The 21,132-nt window shown below is 36.0% G+C and overlaps 1 protein-coding gene and 1 long non-coding RNA gene across 2 annotated transcripts in view; one reads left to right on the plus strand and one right to left on the minus strand.

Moving 5' to 3' along the window:
• The window catches only part of LOC141523566 (dynein axonemal heavy chain 8), a 412,522-nt gene that overhangs the window by 353,992 nt on the left and 37,398 nt on the right, over positions 1-21,132 (plus strand). The window contains exons 85-89 of the mRNA XM_074236848.1: positions 95-250; positions 4,441-4,557; positions 5,245-5,346; positions 12,740-12,900; positions 16,423-16,579. Coding sequence (XP_074092949.1) covers positions 95-250; positions 4,441-4,557; positions 5,245-5,346; positions 12,740-12,900; positions 16,423-16,579 — 693 coding nt within the window. The remainder of the gene's footprint in view (positions 1-94; positions 251-4,440; positions 4,558-5,244; positions 5,347-12,739; positions 12,901-16,422; positions 16,580-21,132) is intronic.
• LOC141523568 (uncharacterized) overlaps positions 6,645-21,132 on the minus strand; it is a 50,045-nt gene continuing 35,557 nt past the window's right edge. Inside the window, exon 3 of the long non-coding RNA XR_012478512.1 lies at positions 6,645-6,829. This is a non-coding gene — a long non-coding RNA (uncharacterized LOC141523568). The remainder of the gene's footprint in view (positions 6,830-21,132) is intronic.

A 21,132-nucleotide genomic window follows, 5' to 3' on the forward strand; every position in this document is an offset into this window, starting at 1 on the left:
AAGATTACAAAACTTCCAATTAATCAGTGTTTCCTATGCCCATGATTCCCTGCATCAAAACTAATATATATACATATATTTTTTTTTATGGCAGACATCTATAAAGTTCACTAATGAACCACCCCAAGGGGTACGTGCGGGTTTGAAAAGAACGTTTGCTGGAATTAATCAAGACCTCCTTGATGTCAGCAATTTGCCCATGTGGAAGCCTATGTTGTACACTGTGGCTTTTTTACACTCCACTGTACAGGTATTCAAAAGCAACTTCTGCCTTCAGTATATAGCAAACTAAGTTACTGTAGGATAATTGTCCTTAAACAAAACTAAGTAAATTGATTTCTTCTTATTTATTGAATTTCCTGCCCATAATATGTTTCTTATTGAGATTGTATTGAGATTCCTAGGCCCTTCACTTCTTTAGTAATCAAGTGACATAATAGTTATAAAGTAATTAGCCAATTAGACTAGCTGCTCTTTGCTTCTGCTTGTCAGTGTGGGCAGTAAACCCTTTTTCATATCCTTAATACTGTCCTCAGAGGTAAAACAGAAAGTGACCCAGATTTGAGAGACTTCAAAATTCTATTTTGCATTTTAAAATTCATTTAATTGAATAGATGAAATGTTCAAGTTTCATTTTAAAATCAATTTAAGTGAAATTACTAGTAATAGCCAATTATTTTGGTCTTTTATATACAACTATATTATGGAGTGGGGAAAGAGCTGCTTCTGATTTAGTTGGTTCCCCAAAACCACCTTCTTTAAAACTTTTTTTTATTATTTTTTTAAATTTTAAGGCAATGAAGTTAAGTGACTTGCCCAAGGTCACTTATTGCGCCACCTAGCTGCCCTCAAAACCACTTTCTTAACACACTCTGCTGACAGCTGCACCAGGATATGTGTGCTTCTTATGTACCGAGAGAAGAAGAGATCTCTCTAACTTAGTCTTGAATTAACGTGTTTTTTTCCTAGAATGAAATCCAGGTAAAGGACAGAGTAATGACTCTAATCCAAAAATCATCCCTTGCTTAGCAAGGTGGCCAATCAATGTTACTTTACATAAGGATGATAGAGAATTCAGTTGCTCACTCTGCAGACTTATTCATCTTTCCTGTCATCTCTTAGGGCAAGTCAATTTGTTGGGCTCTATTCAGGTGTTTACACATATCTAAAGAAGAAATCTGTGACAAGAACATATAATCACTTCTATAACCATCATTCTTCATAAGAATAGTTAAATAGAGCTAATATTTTGTTGTTTTTTTTATTTTTATTATGGCCCTTGAATTTTAAAAACTATGAATGGTTCACCTTAGTAGACTTTATCATATGTAATGATGTATTATTTAAACTTGTTTTGGGATTTCAATTCTGCAAAGACTATTTTTTGTGCTACCATCCCAAGAAGTGAGAATTCAATTATTACATCAAATTTATAGGAGAAGGATGTAATTTTTTCCTACCTATAGTAAACATACAATTACACAGTGTAATGTGATCCTAGGGGATGTGTAAGGAATTTAGATGGAGAAGCTTTCTCATTCTATCCTAAATTCCAGCAGCTTTCCTTTCTTAGATTACTATCTACTACTAATAGATAGTACTTCTAGGATTTAGTGAAGCAATCCCTATTTAACTTATGCATACCTTTGTGATGCTATTAACTTCTATCACATTTCTCTCCTAAATTAGATTGTCTCAATCTTTTTTTGTGTCATGGACCCTTTTGGTGGAGCTCTCATGAACCTTGTCTCAGAATCTTGCTTATATAAAACAATATATTAAAGATTTCAAAGGAAATCAACAATACTGAAATGAAAATAAGAAACTAAAAAAAAAAAGTACAGTTTAAGAAGCCTGGTCCTATATTTGTCTCACTTTAAACTGATTCTAAGTTGGAGGATCTTACCTCATATAGGAATATCATGGTAAAGATATTCTCCCTGATTTAGACTCTGCTTCCTGTAACATATTTTGTTGATTTTTATTTTGGCAGAAGTGGAATGAATAATAGTTGACTAGACCAGAGAAAAATGTTTCCAATTACTCCCTTTATCCCTTTCCTGGATTATAATTAGGTTGCACAGTGGGTAGAGCACAGGATCTGGAGACAACAAGAGCTGAATTCAAATCCAACCTCAGATACCTACTAGCTGGGCAAGTCACTAAACCTTCAGACAATTTAACTATCTCCATTTCTAGATTCTTATAAATCTGGCTCTTCCATAGAGATGGATGATTTGGGGAAAGTTTGTTATCAGTATTCTTTGGAGTCCAGCCTCTTCCAATTTGGAAATATCCTAATATAGATTTAAAGTTAAGTGAATATAGCTTTAAAAATACATCCTTACATAAGATAAGTAAAGCCATACCAGCATAAAATCAAACCAGATTCTTCCACCTTGCTCAAGAGTGATTCTGAACTTCTACAATGCACCTGTTCTCCTGTGTATGGGGCAGAAGGTTGAGAGGACACAAACTTTCATTTACTCCCCATCAAACAAGTAACTCAGGAAAAACTTCTGTGCTTGATAGTATAGAGTCTGCAAAAGGAGGGGAAAGAAGCTTGTACATTCATTTCAATGTCACTTAATAGTGTTCATTAAGTGAAGTGTCTCCTCTATCTAAAATTTCATAGCAGACAATGACTTCAATCTTTTCTATAAAAACTTTGATTTAGTGTGGAATAAATTTATAAGGGCAAACCTTAGAGTCAGGCTCAAGTCATGTCTCTTGAAATGATGATTCTATCACTCATCCATCACTCCGGTAATACCCATGCTCACTGAGAACTTTAAGTTACATGAAAATTTCAGCCAGTTTTCACTGGCAGAGAAATCTGCCATATAAAGAAAACATAGGTTCAGGCCACCAAATCCCACCCCCTCAACATTTTTTAAACTGTTGCGTCTAATCTTTTGATTTCTAAAAATCAGAGACTAATGTAGTTTTAAAAGCTTCAAATTAATTTATATATGACACACATCAGAACTGACCACCTCTTACAATGAACCTGAGTCTAATAATATGATCTTTTTTAGCTTATCTTTTGTAGGACAAGGACCTTCCTATATGCCTGCCAGACCTAGGTACATTGATTTAATAAACAATTCAGACTCATAAAATGTTTTTTAAATGTTGTAGAACTACTTCCAATGGCTACAAAAAGGCATAGCTTGGTAAAACCCTTCAGATAGAGTCAAAGAGTTGATAGGCAACAAAATGTAGTTTGCTTAAGGATGGGGATTGTTTTCATTTTATATCTTTGTATACCTTACTGCTAGTGCAATGGCTGGTAGTTAGGAAGAGCTAGAGCTGTAGATGTAAGAAAAATCTAGGGGACCCTTGAAGGTGTATTTGGGGAATTGGTGTATTTCAGGCATGGGGGGGGTAGAGCTAGAAGATGAAATGCTAAATTCAAAGATCAAAAGTAGTCATATTTATATACTGCCTAAAACAGGGGAGTAAGGAGAGAAATTGGAATGATCCTTCTATAAAACAGGCCTTCACCATACTCTCCTCAGTCTACTTTGTGCTTGGAGGTAGGAAATGAGAGAAGAGAGGAGAGTGTGGTCAAAGGAATGAAGAGAAGAGGCAAGAAGGGAAAGGCCAGAGGGGTACTCAAAAGTCTGATTCTACATGTTTAGTACATAGGGAAAATACTATCCAGCCCCCCCCCCCCAAGTACTGTGTCTACATGCTTCTGCTAGTAATCATTTATAGAAATAATTACTTGGGTACCAGTTATAGATCTAGATATACACTAACACAGGAGAGTTAGGGCTCATCTTATGTCTATTATATATGTCTGACATTTCAGCCTTATTTAGTAAACAGAAAGGACAGGCATCAAGGGAGATAATTATAGTGATGGTCATGTGATCACATGAAACTTGATTTTGTATCGATCATTCACTCATTCTCTCTCTCTCTCTCTTTCTTCTCTCTCTCTCTCTCTCTCTCTCTCTCTCTCTCTCTCTCTCTCTCTCTCTTCCTACCAATAACAAAATTACCCAATGCATCAGTTAGGAAAGAGTTTAAATTCCCTTGATTCACAGAAGCAAAGATCTTAAAAGTAAAAAATTTAGGACCTAACAACATTTTAAATTTGAAGATACCAAAAACCCAGAGTACTGTTCGTAAAATGTATTCTCAGAAATAATGATTGAATTGAATTTTTTAAATTCAGAGATACTGGTTTTCCTCCAATAGTTCTGAGATCCATTCTTAAGTATTATTTGGGTATAGAATGACCAAAAATCATTTCTGTTGCCTAATGTATGCACTTTGATTTTTTAAGACTGTTGCCAACTTATTTAGGCATCTCTGGTAACTCTTACTGTTCTTGTTTGTTAAATTCCACTCCATTAAGAAGAAACAAACATCAAATTGAAAAAAAGGAAGTTCCACTAAACATTTGTATTTCTATGATTATTTTTAAAGGAACGACGCAAGTTTGGTCCCTTAGGGTGGAATATTCCTTATGAATTTAATTCAGCTGACTTTTCAGCAAGTATTCAGTTTATACAGAACCACCTTGATGAATGTGATATCAAGAAAGTGAGTAATTATCTTGTCTGTACTTATTCCTTTTATTCTTAATAATTCCCAAATCAGTCTACCAAGTTTTAGTTTATGCAACATCTTTGATTTTACTAGTTCACATCAAATTGGGGGATGGATTTTCCTCCAGCAATTTTCTTGTTTAACCATTTCTAACCTATCCACAATGAGAAAACAGGCACATGTCCCCATACCTGGGTGCACGCGCATGCGCACACACACACACACACACACACACACACACTCTCTCTCTCTCTCTCTCTCTCTCTCTCTCTCTCTCTCTCTCTCTCTCTCTCTCCTTCTCTCTTCCCAATGTTCAAAACTTTGCAACCTCAGGTCATGAATCAGGAAAAAGAAGTAAAGAAACTAAGAAATCATACTTCATGTCATCAAATGTCCTACTTGAGATAACCTATAGGACACACACACACTGCTGCTTCCTGTTACATATTTTCTTTAATAAACAAATTATAAATATTTAACAATGTAAATAAGTGAGCTCTGATTAATCCATCTTAAATTTTCACATGATTGTGTTTAGTGTTTTCAAAAAGTACAAGACTCCTAATCCTGGCCCCAACTTCATCAACTCTTTCTCTGGAATCAGAGCTCCAAGATGTTTCTAATCCTTCATTTTATTGATGTTGGTTATGACTAGATTTTTTTTTTTAAAAAACAAAACAGGGAATATCATGGACTACAGTGCGCTACATGATTGGAGAAGTACAATATGGAGGCAGAGTAACAGATGATTTTGATAAACGTCTACTTAATTGCTTTGCTAGAGTAAGTCATCTTAGGAAAATCATAAGAATACATCATATTAAGTTACTGTCACTGTTTAGATTTTAATAACACAACTTTTTCTTCATAGAATATAAATTATTTATTTACATTATCTTTAATATTGTATTACTGAATAAAGATCAACATTTTTATCTGTGCTATAATTATATTCTGGAAGGGAGCTACCTCTTTCTGTGAATTAACTATTTTGTGGATTGTTTATAGTTACCCAGGAGTTGAGTTAGGGGCTTGGGAGGGTTGGGGAATGGGGAGAATGGGGAGAGCAGACTTCATTAGGCAAATATAAATTTATTCAAAGGCAAGTATAAATGATTTGGGAGTTTGGGGGAGATTGATTTGTATTGTATTCCCTATGTTATGTACTATATCTGTAATACTTTGTCTTCAGAAAAACTGATTCTTCTAAATGAGGATGATTCTAAATATAATCAAACTTTGATTAATCATTAATCATTAGGGGTATCATACTTTGATCAACTGAAATTTTCCAGGAAGTTATATTTATTACAACTTTTCCTTTATGAAAAACTGTTTGACAGTTTAGAACTACTATAATAATATAAACAAAAACATTGTGTAAATGAGCTCAGATTCATTGCACAATCAGTCTTGGCCCCATTTCCCTCCTTTTTTGGAAAGAAAATAAAAATTTATTAAAAGAAATTACAAGGCATTAGAAAATGATAGGTAAAGAAAGACAGAGGCAAAAGAATAGTCAAACTGAGCTTGACTGGACTAGCAAGTCAGAGAAGACTAGCTGACTGATTTCCCTCCTTCTGATAAAGACATGAAAGTCTTCAAGAATAGAATGTTTCACATGTTATCAGACTAAGGCAGCTTGAGTTGGTTTTGCTTAATTTGTCTGTTTCAAAGGAGAATTCAGTGGTGGGGCCAGGACAGGTAGGGGAAGCAATGTCAGGAAATAATTGTGTTGTAAAAACAAGTGACAAAAGAACATTTTTTTCAAAGAAAGTGAACTTACTATGAAATATACTTGTTTGCTTTGGTATGTATAATAGCTGAAAGAACAGAAATCTAAGTTTCCAAATGTCTAGTTTTCAAGTCAGTCTCTATATTTAGCTAGTAATATGATTTTGGACAAGTTACTCTAACTACTTGAGGCGTCAGGTGCCTGAACTGTAAAATTAGGGAGGGAATCTGATTATCTGATTATGATATGCATATATGTGTGCATGTGTAAATGTATGTGTGTATATATATATGTATATATATAGTATATGTAAATCTTATATCTGACACTTCTCCAGTTCCTCTTATTCCACCCAAGTCTAGGTTTTTATTATCTCATATCAAGATTTTTGTAATTGTAGTCCTCTTTACAGTATGCTTTTCTTGTCTTCAGTCTTTTCTCAGCTTTGCTGTGTCTACATCTATTCTACATGCTACTCAGATTAATCTTATGAAAGTTCAGCATCTTAAATTCATCCAATGGCTCTGTCACCTATAGAATCCAAACAAATGCTTTAAGTTAACATTCATAGAAAAAGCAAACTTTTGTTAAGCTCTTAATGATGTGTGTAAGATGGAATTCAAAAGCAAAAATGAAATAGCCCCCAACTCAAGGAACTTATATTTTGTCAGGATAGGCAACATGTTTGATTACAAAATAAATACAAGGTAACTTGGAAAAGAAGGTATCAGTAGGCAAGGACACATGGAAGAGATGCAATAATCTGATCCCTACACACCCCATCAGCTTTTACTTTCTATTACTATTCTTCATGAAACTCTCTCTATTCGGATTGATGTGCTCCTGGCTCCTCATTAATGCCAGACCTGACTTTTCATGTTTTTGCTCATGGCTGTAAAACTGCTTAGAAGGTCTTTCTTCTCCTCTTCTTTACTTATTTAAGAACCACCCTTCTAAGTTGGAGACTCACCTCAAAACTTAATTCCCCCACAAAAGAATTTTAGCTACTCTAGACTCAGTGGCCTTCCCCCCCCCCCCCCCCGAGGGATTATAGATTGAGATGGATCTGTACTTCTCCCAGGATTTATGCTACAGGCAGTATAGAATAAGGGATGGCTTACAGCAATATTACTTATATTAGTAAAAATCTGGAAACAAAATGAGTGTTCAGTGAATAGGGAATACCTGAGAAAACAGTGGCATATTAACATAATGGAATATTACTGCACTGTGAAAAATGCAGATGTTAAGAATTTAGAGAAATATGGGAAGAATTTTATGAATTCAATTAATCAAAAATCATTAATTAGGTGCCTGCTATATGACAATCAAGGACACTCTGAAGTGATGGAGAGTGAAATAACAGAGTCAAAAGATTAGATACATGTACACATAGATGTATATACAGGTATCTATAAAATGAACTAAAAGTCTTAGAGTGGTTTTAAGATATTACAGCATAAAGTTTTATGCACTAAAATTTTTGGGACAATCTATGTACATACATATACACACTTACATATATTTATATAATTTATATTAAACCATTGTTAACAATTTGAATATAATCGATATTAAGAAGCAACAAGTCTAGGCAAATAAATTTGTCAATATTAGTACCATCTATTCAAACTTCTCAGGGAAGGTCCTGTGTATGGAGAAGGGGAAGCAATGGGGTGTTTGGTGGGAGGTACCTATTGTAGCAAAACAAAGTATATAATTTTCAATGTGAAAAAGTAAAATAAGGTACATAGATTTTCCAGTTGTTCAAAAATGGGGAATAAAAAAGAGATCAGTGAACTTAGAGCCATAGAACCTAGGTTCAAGTTACATTCAGTCATACTACACTCTGTATTCTTAATCCTCTTGGGCACTGTTCCACCTTTCCCAAAAGAGCCCAAGGGGAGTCCAGAAAATTTACTGTTTAGATAAAGAGCATATTAAAAAAATTTAATAAATCTCATAGTTTCCCTTCTTGATGTCTTTAGAGAATGGAGTATGGGAGGCACTACAGAAAAAGTTCGTTTTACTTCGATCTAGCCCGACATCCACTCAATATCATATCCCTCATATCATTCCCTAATCTTATCCATTCTCTCTGTCTCTTTGTTAGTCTCCCTCTCTTTGTATGTATCTCTCTCTCTCTCTCTCTCTCTCTCTCTCTCTCTCTCTCACACACACACACACACACACACACACATACACACACACACACACACACACACACACACACACACAGTCACTATTTTTAGATGAATCTCCTTACACAAAGCCAGGAAACACGTTTTCCCACTACACTTCTGGCAGAATTGGGAACTAGCTATTCTACCTTTTAACTCAGATATCCCCAGAATTCCTGAATCATGTGACTGTAGACTTTACCACTTAACCAACTTCTCTAACCCTGAATTTCCTCATATGTAAAATTAGGATAATAATAATTTCAACTCATGAGAAAAGTGCCTTTTAAATTCTTAAGTGCTATATTAATAACAGTGCTTATAAAATTAGGATTTTAATGAGTATTTTAGTTGTCTTTGACATAATTTTATCTTTTTCATGTGATTTGTTTTTGCCTCCCAAAATTAAGTGCCCAAAAAACAATTATAGTTTCTATCAGTTGGATTTCAGTTGGATGAAATTCCTCTCAAACGGGGCAATGATTCATCAAAACCTTTTAGAGAATATCTACTTTATAGCAAAGTGAGGATGGGGACCTACTGATCTCAGTTTCTGTTTTTTAAGCAAAAGCCACCTGTGTCAATCTAACAACAATTACATACTGTACAGAATTCCTATGCTGTAAAAGATACTGAGCCAGGTGATAGAAGAGATACAAAAAAAAGGCAAAATATTAAAAATTCTGCAATGAGATACCGAATCACAGTGTCAAAGAAAAGAAAAAGCTTATGGTATATCAGAAAATACTTAGTGAAAAGGGGGGGAGTAAAAAGAAAGAAAACAATATGTGGAGGCTCACTAAGGACAGCATTACTGACAAGAATCAGACTTACTCTGGGTCTACCTTCTATCCTAAGTCATTGAAAGCAGGACCTTAACCTATATAATATGCATGCCCAAGAGAATAGGCAAGTAATGAGAAGTTGCTATAAAGGACACTTGTCACCACACCTATGACTGCATCACTAGGTCCATCCTTCCAATGTACTCTGTGACAAAACTATCAAGAAGCCCAAGGCAGATTTCTACTAGGACATGTACAGTAAAGTATCATACATATAAGGAAAACTATCCTTGCAACTAAACTCCCCAGACCAGTCCTCTGCCACAAAAGTCTCTCTTCCTCCTTCCAGAACATTCAGCTCTACATTTCAGAGAGAGGGTCTACTTTCTAGGTTTTTTGTTTGTTTGTTTGTTTTAGATTTTTGCAAGGCAATGGGGTTAAGTGACTTGCCCAAGGCCATACAACTAGGAAATTATTATTACATGCCTAAGACCAAATTTGAACTCAGGTCCTCCTGACTCCAGGGCTGGTGCTCTATCCACTGCTCCCCTAGTTTCTAGTTTCTTATGTTGATCACAGTCAACCAACAGAAAGGTTGGTGCCCTTCTCAGATCTATTGACAATAGCTGCTGCTCTCTTTTCTGTTGACTCACTTGCCCTTTCTTCCAGTTTTTCTCCAATATACTACTTAGAATGAATCATCCAGTCTACTTGTATCTTTGCATCATCTTTTTTCTCTACTACTCCCTACACCACTAGGAAAATTCTTCTGGTTTATATTCTATAGCTCTCATAAGAAATATGATTTAGTGGGTACTTATACCAAGGATTGACAAGTACAAATATTGAATCATATGAAGAATAGCACTAGAAAAAAAATCAGAAGGTAAGTATGGAACTTGAAGCTAACCAAAAAAATTGACATTTTTAATCATGCCTGTGACTATTGTCATTCTGTTGACTGATGTTAATTATATCCCTAAGAAATGTATATTGACATCAATCCTTTTTGATTCTCGTTACTTTATTGCTTTCCTTAGCTACATGGTTGTAATTAACGTGTAGATTGCTCTTTTGGTCCTTTCTTTGTTCTGGGTCACTTTATATTTCTTTTAATTCTTCATATTTATAATTTCTAATGGCATAATATTCCATTTCATTCATATATTACAATTTGTTAAGTCATTCCACAGTCTAAGGACACCTTGGTTTTCTTTTTTTTCTTTTTAGGTTTTTTTGCGAGGCAAATGGGGTTAAGTGGCTTGCCCAAGGCCACACAGCTAGGTAATTATTAAGTGTTTGAGTGTCTGAGGCTGGATTTGAATTCAGGTACTCCTGACTCCAGGACCGGTGCTCTCTCCACTGCACCACCTAGCTGCCCCTAGAAATTTTGTTGATACAGATTGCTCTCATATTTCCTTTCAGTAACCTCTCTGGAATGTATATATATATCTGGTAGAAGAACCTAGTCAAAGAGTAAACATATCTTTTTAAGTCTTACTATGTAGCTTCATACATACATTTTTTATTTATTTGGAGAGCTATCCTGTGGAAGAAGGATAAGGATTGGCAGAGCAAAGAGCATTAGGTAGAAGTTTCAGAGAGACAAATCTAGGTGTGAGGTGAGCAAAAACTTTTTAAGAACTTGAGTTTGCCAGAAGTGACCTGGACAACACAAGAGAAAATCAAACAAAGATTCAGTGACTACCTGCTGGGGATTAAAAAGGGGCCTGGATGGTCTCTAAGGCTCCTTATTCTGTGATAGTGATTTTATGACTTCATCAAATTAGGGCTACTTGTGATTTTTAAGACAAACCCATTCATTTTTAAGACAAACCCATGTGTTTGTTGTTTTACTCTGTTTCAATCAGTCAAACATTTAATAAGCACCTGCTCTATGTCAAGTGCTCTGTGCACAGAAATGGTAATATATGAGAGCCTGGAGAGGCGACAGAGGCTCAGAGGAACTTCTGGAAGGGGTGGGAGGTAGGGGGGACGTTTTGTGCTTTGATAAGATAAATATTTTCAAAAAATTACTTGAATAGCTGACTGAAGGGTGAATTGAAGTGAGGAAATGTAGCTCCCCCAGCAGGCCATTGCAACAGTCCAGGTGTGAGGTGACAAAGCCTGCAGAATGGTGGGAATGTCAGAGGAGAGAAGAGGTTGCAATGGAGAGTTTTCCCAAGGGTGAAGTGACATCCCTTTGTCTTAGCTTGGTTGTAGACTGTGAACTTGAGGGACTGGGAGTATGGTAAAGAAAGAGGGGAGAGGGTGGGCATAGATAGGAATTGAAAAAAATTATATGCATATATGTATCAGAGGCAATTAATAAAATAGAAAGAACATTGAATTTGGGGCCCAAGATCTTTGTTTGATTCCCATTTCTGATCTTTACCAAATGACCTTTGGAGTCATTGAACTACTCTCTGTCTCAGTGTCCTTTTCTATAAAATGAGAAAATTGGACTGGATGTGCTTCAGAGCCCCTCCCATTTTTAGATCTATAGTCCCATGAACAAACTGTATTTACTGTTAGTGAAGAAGGATTTGAAAATTATTTTAAAAAGCATATGAAGTCTTCTTTTCAAAGTCAGCATTAGAAAATGGACTTTTCAAAGAAGGAATGTCTTTTACATGTCTTCCAGCAGACTGTGTAATAATCTTCTGAACATGTAGCCCTATCTGGGTGATTGGATGGAATAATATACATCCTCAGATAGTCTCCATTTTGTGCCGTTACTTCCTTCAGCTCTGATGAAATTTTTAACTCTACTTATAAAATGAGAACAAAGCTGATCAAATTAAGGAGAGAATTTTAGGAAGTTTAGAACAGCCCCCCCACATCCCTTTTGCAAATACTTGTTCCTTAAAGTTTGATGTGGGGAAAAACATCAGAAATATCCTAGTATAGGGAAAAGAGCACAGGGCTAGTAGTGGTAACTCTTGGATCTGAGTTGTGGCTCTGCCATTTACTTGTAAGGTGACTTTGGGTAAGTCATTTCCCCTGTCTAGGTTTCAGCTTCTTCATCTAACAAATGAAGATAATAATACTTATAAGGGGCAGCTAAGTAGATAGAGCACCAGCCCTGGAGTCAGGAGGACCTGAGTTCAAATTTGATCTCAAATACTTAATAATTATCTGGCTGTGTGACCTTGGGCAAATTACTTAACCCCATTGCCTTGCAAAAATCAATGATAATAATAATAATAATAATAATAATAATAGTAATAATAATACATCCCTTAAAGAGTCATTGTATAGAAAACACTTCAGATGCTATTATTAATTTGAAATAGAAGCTAAAACCCAGTTGTGTTTCTGATTTGGCCTACATTTATGAACTTAAGTTTAATTTGTATTCATTTGTCATTACTTATTTTCTCAGTGATGAAAATAATATTAATCAAAACAAATGCTTCCTCCTCACCTTTATACTTAGATACTTATTATTTATATTTTTAATTTTGTTTAAATAGGTATGGTTCAGTGAAAAGATGTTTGAATCAACATTTTGTTTTTATACGGGTTATAAAATCCCAGTATGCAAAACTTTGGAACAATACTTTGAATATATTCAGTTACTCCCTTCACTGGACAATCCTGAAGTTTTTGGTCTCCATCCTAATGCTGATATCACGTAAGTTCTTAGCCTTTCTGAATTTATAGGACACATTGATAAGCCCAACTTTGCAGCCTATGTTTTTCATTTTATCTCCTTATCAGGGCCATAGCTAGGACTTCTAGTGTCTGAGGTGGGGAGAAGGGTGTGTTATGATATGGTGGAAAACACACTGGACTTCAAGTCATAGGATCTAGGTTTGACTCACTAGATGATTTTAGGTAGACTACTTAACTTCTCTGTGAAATGAAGGAGTTGGATGTTATCTACTCTAAATTTATGATTCCATGAGTCTACTATCCAGGATTAAATACTTTTTTATTGCTTTCTTAGGTACAGTCATACACTGGGAAAGGGCAGTTAATCACCCATCCAGCCTGGCCTTTGCAGACCAAGTACAAGAGAGTTTAGAGAGAGATTGGAGCAGACTGAAGTTGGATCTTGAAGGTTATAGCTAGGGTTGTACTGTCCAATACACTTTTATTTTGCTCTGTAAACATTGCTTATACTCAAAAGTGCAGTAAAAAGCCCAAAGAATGAAGTCATTACCAGACTGGAGATCTGACTGGAGATGAATAATAATAACCACTGAAATTTATGCAGTGTTTTAAGGTTTGCAAAGTGCTTTACACCCATTATTTCATTTGAAATTTATGGATTTGACATGAAAGTATGAAGAAAACAAAGTGTACCAGGGTTGAAGAATAGTATAAGCAAAACTTGGAGACATGAATTACTGTGAATCATAGATAACATTCACATTAAGGACGTTGACTGGAAAAAATTGGGGGAATATGGTAGGGGGAAATAAGATAGTATTATAGAATAGAGCCAGATTCCTATCAGTTGTTCTGTATACCATTCCTGAAGACATGTAACTGATGCTGGGGGAAAAATGTAGATGGCTAAAGGTTACAGGTGGAACATGAAAATTCATATAAAAGACCAACTCTGACTCAAGAAATTTTAGGGACAAAAAGATATTGCTGTGATTAGCAGAAGCGAAGGAAAAAAAAAGAGCATAGTTAGTTGGAAGCCACTGATTCCTTAAGGGGATTAGTAGCAGCAACCAACTAGATAACATGTTACCATGAGAGGTTGAAGAATTAGGAAAGGTATAGGAGCATGAGAGGTTACCTGAGGGAATCATACTCCCCAAGAGCAGGCTAGGTTTACCAGAAGACAAGCAACTCAACTGAGTAGATAGTGAGCTTTTAAGGATGATGTAGGGAAATATAGACATGGGTGGGAGGACAGATAATTCAGAGAGCAGAGATAAAGTAAAGAGGGATATGTTGATAAGGGGCCTTGGCTCAAAGACCTAATCCTTTCAGCCTAGGGCAAGAATCAATTGTTTTGCTGATAGGGGCTTGTATTAGCCAGAGAAGGGCAATGAACTAAAAGTTCATTATTCTCATCTCAGTAACTTGAATAATGCTATAGGGGTAAGGCTTACACTGCCTTGAGCAATGTTGAATGGTCAGTAAAAGGGAACAAATTATAAAACATATTTTTTCATCTAATATTTCCTCTACTTCATAGCAACTTGGAAATATCCAGATAAGATGTTAGTTCATCCCTGGTGCAACCAAGATAATTCTTTGAAAGGAGCAGTGTCAAAATAGTCTTCTAAAATAAATCTATTCTCTCAATATTGAATTGGAGTTTTATATTTTTAGGTTTTTGCAAGGCAATGGAGTTAAGTGGCTTGCCCAAGGCCACATAGCTAGGTAATAAGTATCTGACATCAGATTTGAACTCAGGTGCTCCTGACTCCAGGGCTGTTGCTCTATTTACTGCGCCACCTAGCCACCCATTCTCTGAATATTGAAATAGAGCAGTGAAGAAGAATACCATCCCCATTGGTACAAAATCTTCTTGGGCTATGATCAGAATAATTAATTGGAGTGTTAACAATACATTGATGGAAACATTTGGCTATTAGAACGGAAGAGAGTGAAAGAAGCTAAGAGGAAAGACCAGTGGAACTAAGGTTAGAAAAGAATGCTACAGGAGAGAAGGCTAAAGGGTCTTGTGAATCATCCATTTGAGGGAAGAAGAGGAATGGGCTAGAAGGAAAATGGCTTAGAAATTAAGGATGATCAGGAATGATGCCAAGGTTGCTTGGGAGACAGAGACAGAGAGAGAGAGAGAGAGAGAGAGAGAGAGAGAGAGAGAGAAACAGGCAGAGCTGAAACTCTGGCTCCAGATGGGGGTCCAGCTCAGGTTTTTATAACCTTGACCATTATCTGGGCACTGAGAGCAAAGGAGGAAATCCTTCCTCCCTTATGTGACTGAAAACAGGTAGAAAATTGGAAACTGGGAGTTGGAAATGAGTAGATGGATACAAATTTTAAATTTAATAGTGGTACAATAGGAGTCAGTTGACATCTCAGGAGCAGACAAGTTTCCAGCAATTACAAAATTTAACAGCATAAGAAATTACATCTGTTTCCAATCACAAAATCTCCCACATTCACAGGATGATTGCAAAATGAACCTCTTGGCAATATAAGTTTTCACAGTTTGTTTGAGTTGCAGTGGGAATTTATAGACTCTCTTCTGACATTTTGAAAAATAGATCAGATTCTTATTGTGGTTCTTATAGGAAGCAACATTACAGAGTAGATAATACTAATTAATGTTTTTATAACACTTAAAGCTTTGGGGGTATCTGGCTCTCTAGCCATGGTCCTCCATGCATGCCTATATAATTTACAAATTTAGAAAAATATTAATAAAATATGTATGCTAACCTAAAAAAAAGAGTTGTAAAATATTTTGAATGTATTATTTCATTTGAACCTCACAAGAACTCTGTGACAATGTTATCCAATTTTAAGAGGAGAAAATTGAGGTCAGGAAGGTTATGTAACATGCTTACTATGAGAAAACATTTATTAAACTATTACTAGGTATACTGGGAATACAAAAAAGAAAATTAAAATAGTTCCTGCTTTCAAGAAGGCAACATGAACATATATGGGCATTTTTTTTTAAAGTTAGCTAAACTTGTAGGGAACTGTGATGAAGAACAATCTGGGATCCAGGAAAGACTTCATGTATGAAGAAGAGCTTGAAATTAATCTTGAAGGAAAGTAGAGATGAGGGTGAGGAAAGAGCAACAACACAGGGCAATGACAGGCAGGGCATATATCAAGCAAATAAGAGGGGAAAGCGCTCTATGTGAGGCTAATTTGACTTGACAATAGCATATGTGGAGGGGACTAATGTGGTCTGAATTGCTAGGATGGAACCAGCTTATAAATAGCTTTAAAAGCTGTATCAGAGGTGGGAGTTCAACTCAGGTCCTCTTGACCCCAAGTTCACTCCTCTCTATCCATTGTGTTATACTGTTTCTCCAATATCTTTGGAAGATAATTCTTGGTCTCTGTGATTCTTTGAATAAACCTCATATACTTCTTTAATTTTTGTGATTCCACCAGTAACCTATTTTACCTTTAATAATAATCCCTGTGGGTGTTTCCTATTTTTATTCCCTACCTTGGTATGTTTTGAATGATTTAATATTCTTGTCAGGTATCAAAGTAAAACTGCTTCTGATGTTCTGGACACTATAACTAATATTCAACCAAAAGAAAGTGGAGGAGGAGCAGGAGAAACTCGGGAAGCTATAGTTTACAGATTAGCTGAAGATATGCTGAGCAAACTGCCTCCTGATTATATACCCCATGAGGTAAGATTTGTTCTTTTTTCATTATTTCTCTGGTATATATATATATATATATATATGTTATCCTTCCATCATTCTGCTCAATTACACACTTCCATGGCCAAGAGTCATCATATATTTGAATGTACCTGTTTCCAGAGCCAGTATGGTTCAGATCAATGCAATACAATGCAACATTTATGAAGCACCAGTTATGTGCAAGCCCCAGAATATAGAAATGAAATCATATAGGTCTTTCCCTAATGAAAAAGGAAGGAATATAACAGGTGGACAAATAAGTATGATCCAAAGTAAGAGCAAAGGAGAACTAACAAGGGGTTGTTAGATATTTAAGTGAGAAGATAGACATGCTAATACATTGTTGGTAGAGCTATATCTAATCATTTAACTGGATTTGGAGAATTATGTAAGAAAAATTATTAAACTTGTCCATTTCCTTTAACTCAGTGATTTCACTAACTGGGCATTTATCCCAAGGAAGCCAAAGACAAAAATAAAAGTTCATAAAAGTTCAAAATATTTAGGCAGTGATCTCTATTATAACAAAGAAATGGAAACAAAGGGAGTGCTTGTGGAATAGGGAATGGATTTTTTTAAAAAACTATGGTAGATAAATGTATTGGAATATTATTGTAAAGTAAGAAATTGTGAAAATGGGGAATTAAGAGAAATAGGGAGATCTATATGAACTGGTATAGATCAAAATAAGCAGAAAAACCAAGAAAGATATAAAATGATCACCAAAAATAATTGGGTGTAGAAATGAAGGAGCCAAAGGACTGATCATGGAACATAACTCTCTTCTCCTGCGACTATAGTTGTTTTTCTTTCTCACAAAGAAGGATTCAATCTGGATGGGGAATGATTCTCAGAAATAATTGCAATATAAAGAAAATCAAATATATATGCATGTGTGTATATATATATGTGTGTGTGTGTGTGTGTGTGTGTGTGTGTGTGTGTGTGTGTGTGTGCAGGTATGTATATATATACATAGGCAGATATGGGAATTAACTTGTGAAAAAGTCATTTTCAGGGAAGATATGGAAGAGAAAAATTCTGAACTGGGATTTCAAGAAAGGGGAGATATTTCAACACATAGAGAAACATATGGAGAGAATACTGTCCAACATAAGGGATATGAACAAAAGCAGGGACAGAATGCCCAAGTTGGTCTGGAATAGTCAATAATACTCCCAGAAGTCTCAGTTTATTTTTCAATTATTAAAGGTTACATAGATATTAAAACTTAAAGCTGCACTATCATTTTGAGGATACACTATTTAAAGAGAATAGGAGATAAGGTTTGGAAACATATTGGGAAGGGTTTTAATGTCTAGTCAGAGATTGAAATTTTATTTGTTAGGCAATGGGGAATCACTGAAGATTTATCAATAGAAGGATTACTCCTGGATTGGAGAGGAGAGAAATACCTATTTTTCTGTGTCCCTCCCTTCAAACATTTTCTTCCTCACTTTTATTCTTCTATCCCACATACATACCCTGCGAAACTTTTATTGCCTCAGCCCAATTCAATCAGAACCAAAACTCATTAAGTTCTTACTATATTGCCAGTCACTGTGCTAGACACAGGAGATAAAAATAAAAAGAATGACCCAATCTTTACTCTAAAGGGACTTATATTCTAATGTCAAAGCGAGGAAGAAAGCAATTGGTTAAATAAATTTACATTGAACCATGGGTGATGATCTCTTGTATATGTGCTTTAAACATCCCAGCTATATTTTCTTATTCAGTCAGATTATTCTCTAATGAAAAGTACTTTTTGGGGGGAGAGAAAATATTTTAGGGAATCTTCTTTAAAACAAACAACTTCCCCTATACAATCAATGTGCTAGGGGGAAAAGAGATGTGATTTTCCAATCTCCAGATGATCATTTTAATCTTCTTCTCTGTCAAGGTAGAAGCAGGCTTACTGTTGACAGATGCCCCTGCCACAGAACCTACTCAGCCCTCCATCATTATTGGAACTGGGAGGGGGAAGGGCTGAGCCCTGGCCCCTCTCAGGGACTAAGATAAGAACCACAGAGTCCTCTCACCTGGTATTGGTTATCCTGACTGTTTTTCCATCTGAGAAAACAACCCCTTTTTTCACCACCAAGAGCCCAGGTTGGCAGGGACTACTGTCACTGAAGATAAAAGGCCCTTCTACCACCAACACCCAACCCCACTGTCCCACTTCAACCATAGCAGAAGCCTTCTCTGGTCTTGTGATGCAACTTTTGATCCAGATGACCCTCTGAGTCAGGTCCATCTTTATTCTTGAGGAATGAAAACTCAGTCATCCCCACCTTTCCCCTAACTCTTAGGTTTATTTATTATTATTTTTTTAAGTTTTTGCAAGGCAAATTGGGTTAAGCGGCTTGCCCAAGGCCACACAGCTAGGTCATTATTAAGTGTTTGAGGCTGGATTTGAACTCAGGAGTACTCCTGACTCCAGGGCCAGTGCTCTATCTGCTACGCCGCCTAGCTGCCCCAAACTCTTAGGTTTATTGATGACATAAGCACCATTAGTAAAATATTGATTCTCACAGAAAGCAGACATCTGCTTTTGCCTCACTGCCATCACTGGCTCTGAGTCTTGTTCTGGTTCTGGGAAATGGTGTTTTGTATCCAGGCTCTGGATCAATTTAGAGATTCAATTTGGGGGCGGGGAGAGAGATTAGGATGTGAGGCTTAATGCTGAAATAGAAAAGGTGATCTGGAGCCTTTAATAAAACTCCTAATCTAAAGTGAGCAATCCCAGATACTGTTAAATATACTTTAAATATATTTTGAGTAGCCTAGAGAAGGATAAATGTAAGGGTTTGTAGAATTCTACTGCTGTCAAAGACTGCAATCCTGAATTTATCAGTCATTTTAACAGATTATATTCATATGTTCAACTCCTGTTGGGACAACCACCATTGCCAAAAATCCTCCCTTCCCTTGTTTTGATAATTATTATTTTCCTACTCTACAAAACCATTTCTCTAGTCCCTGTGATTCTGTGACACCATGTATACTGAGAAAGTGAGGTTGGTGACAGCACAGCATTATCTCATTCAAATACAATTCATATGCTTGTCATGACATGTCAGTCTACTTTGAGAATGAAGGACAAAAATTGTTTTGACTATAACCCAAGTTGTTTTTTGATATATAGTGTCTCAAGTTCTATGATCTTTCAGTGTAGCTGCTTTTTTGTGTAATTCTGATTGTGACTCTGCCAGGAATAGTCCTGTATGTTTTCATCCTGAGATCTCTTGGTGACTTTTTTCTATTTCTACTTTCCCATCTTATTCTAAAATTTCAGGTCAATTTTCTTTAATTATTATTATTATTTTTTTAGGTTTTTGCAAGGCAAACTGGGTTAAGTGGCTTGCCCGAGGCCACACAGCTAGGTAATTATTAAGTGTCTGAGACCGGATTTGAACCCAGGTACTCCTGACTCCAGGGCCGGTGCTTTATCCACTATGCCACCTAGCCACCCCAATTATTTCTTATAATATTGAATCAAGATTCATTTTTTTAACATAGCTTTCAAGTAGTCCAATAATTCTTATATTTCTCTTCTTGATCTGTTCCTCAGATTACTTGTTTTTCTTATCAGATGTTTTACATTCTCTTCTATCTTTTTTTATTTTGGTTATCTATAATATCTATCATTCACTTTCTCTTGTCCAAGTCTAGTTTTCAACAAGTTTTCTTCTTCCTTAAGATTCTGGATCTCTTTTTCCAGTTGGTTGACTTTTTTTTTCATAATTTCCTTGGTTTTCTTGCACTACTTTTATTTTTTTATTTTTCTTCAATCTCTCTTCTTTGATTTTTAAAGTTCTTTTAATGTTCTTCCAAGGATTCTTTTTGGGCATGTGAACACTTGACATTGCTGTTTGTGATAGGAGAGACTTTTTTTTTTCACTTCAGTATCCTCCTAACAATATAAACCCAAATCTTCTCTATCTATGGAAGGATGGGTTCTTTTTCCTTTACTTACTCATTTTTATTTTTAAATTTTTAGCATCTTGTATTATAATTGCCTCTCATCTTAGGATGTGGAGAATGATGCCTTTGTCCTAAGGTCCTGCTTATTGTTATTTTCTGAGCTTTGTCCATGGCCCAACTTTCATATTCCTTTCCTTTCCATGTCACAACTAGGGTCCCCATAGACATTTTATGCTGGAAATTCTCTACCTCTCAGAGAACCCTCCAGTGGTTGTAATTTTCAGTTCACCCCTGACTTGAAACCAAAATCAGGAATTCTTCTCTCCTGTAAATGCCCACAGTTAGCAGGGTTCCTGGCCCACTGCTTCTGCAGTCACTGGATGTCTGCTCGTTTCTTCTCCCCTTTAGTCGCAGGCATCCCTGGCAGCAGGGGGTGCTTCAGTCTTCTCAGTTGTCTGACTCAATATTCTATGTGAGATAAAAATTCCTGTGATTGAGGTTGAGGCTACCTCCAAACCCAACTATCCCCAGGACTTATTATTTCAGAGGAGATAACCTGGAAATGTTTGCACTTCACTCAGGTCAGTCCTTCATCCCTGGAATCTTTCAGT

The sequence above is a fragment of the Macrotis lagotis genome, chromosome 5 (genome assembly GCF_037893015.1).
Source record: "Macrotis lagotis isolate mMagLag1 chromosome 5, bilby.v1.9.chrom.fasta, whole genome shotgun sequence".
Lineage (NCBI taxonomy): Eukaryota > Metazoa > Chordata > Mammalia > Peramelemorphia > Peramelidae > Macrotis > Macrotis lagotis.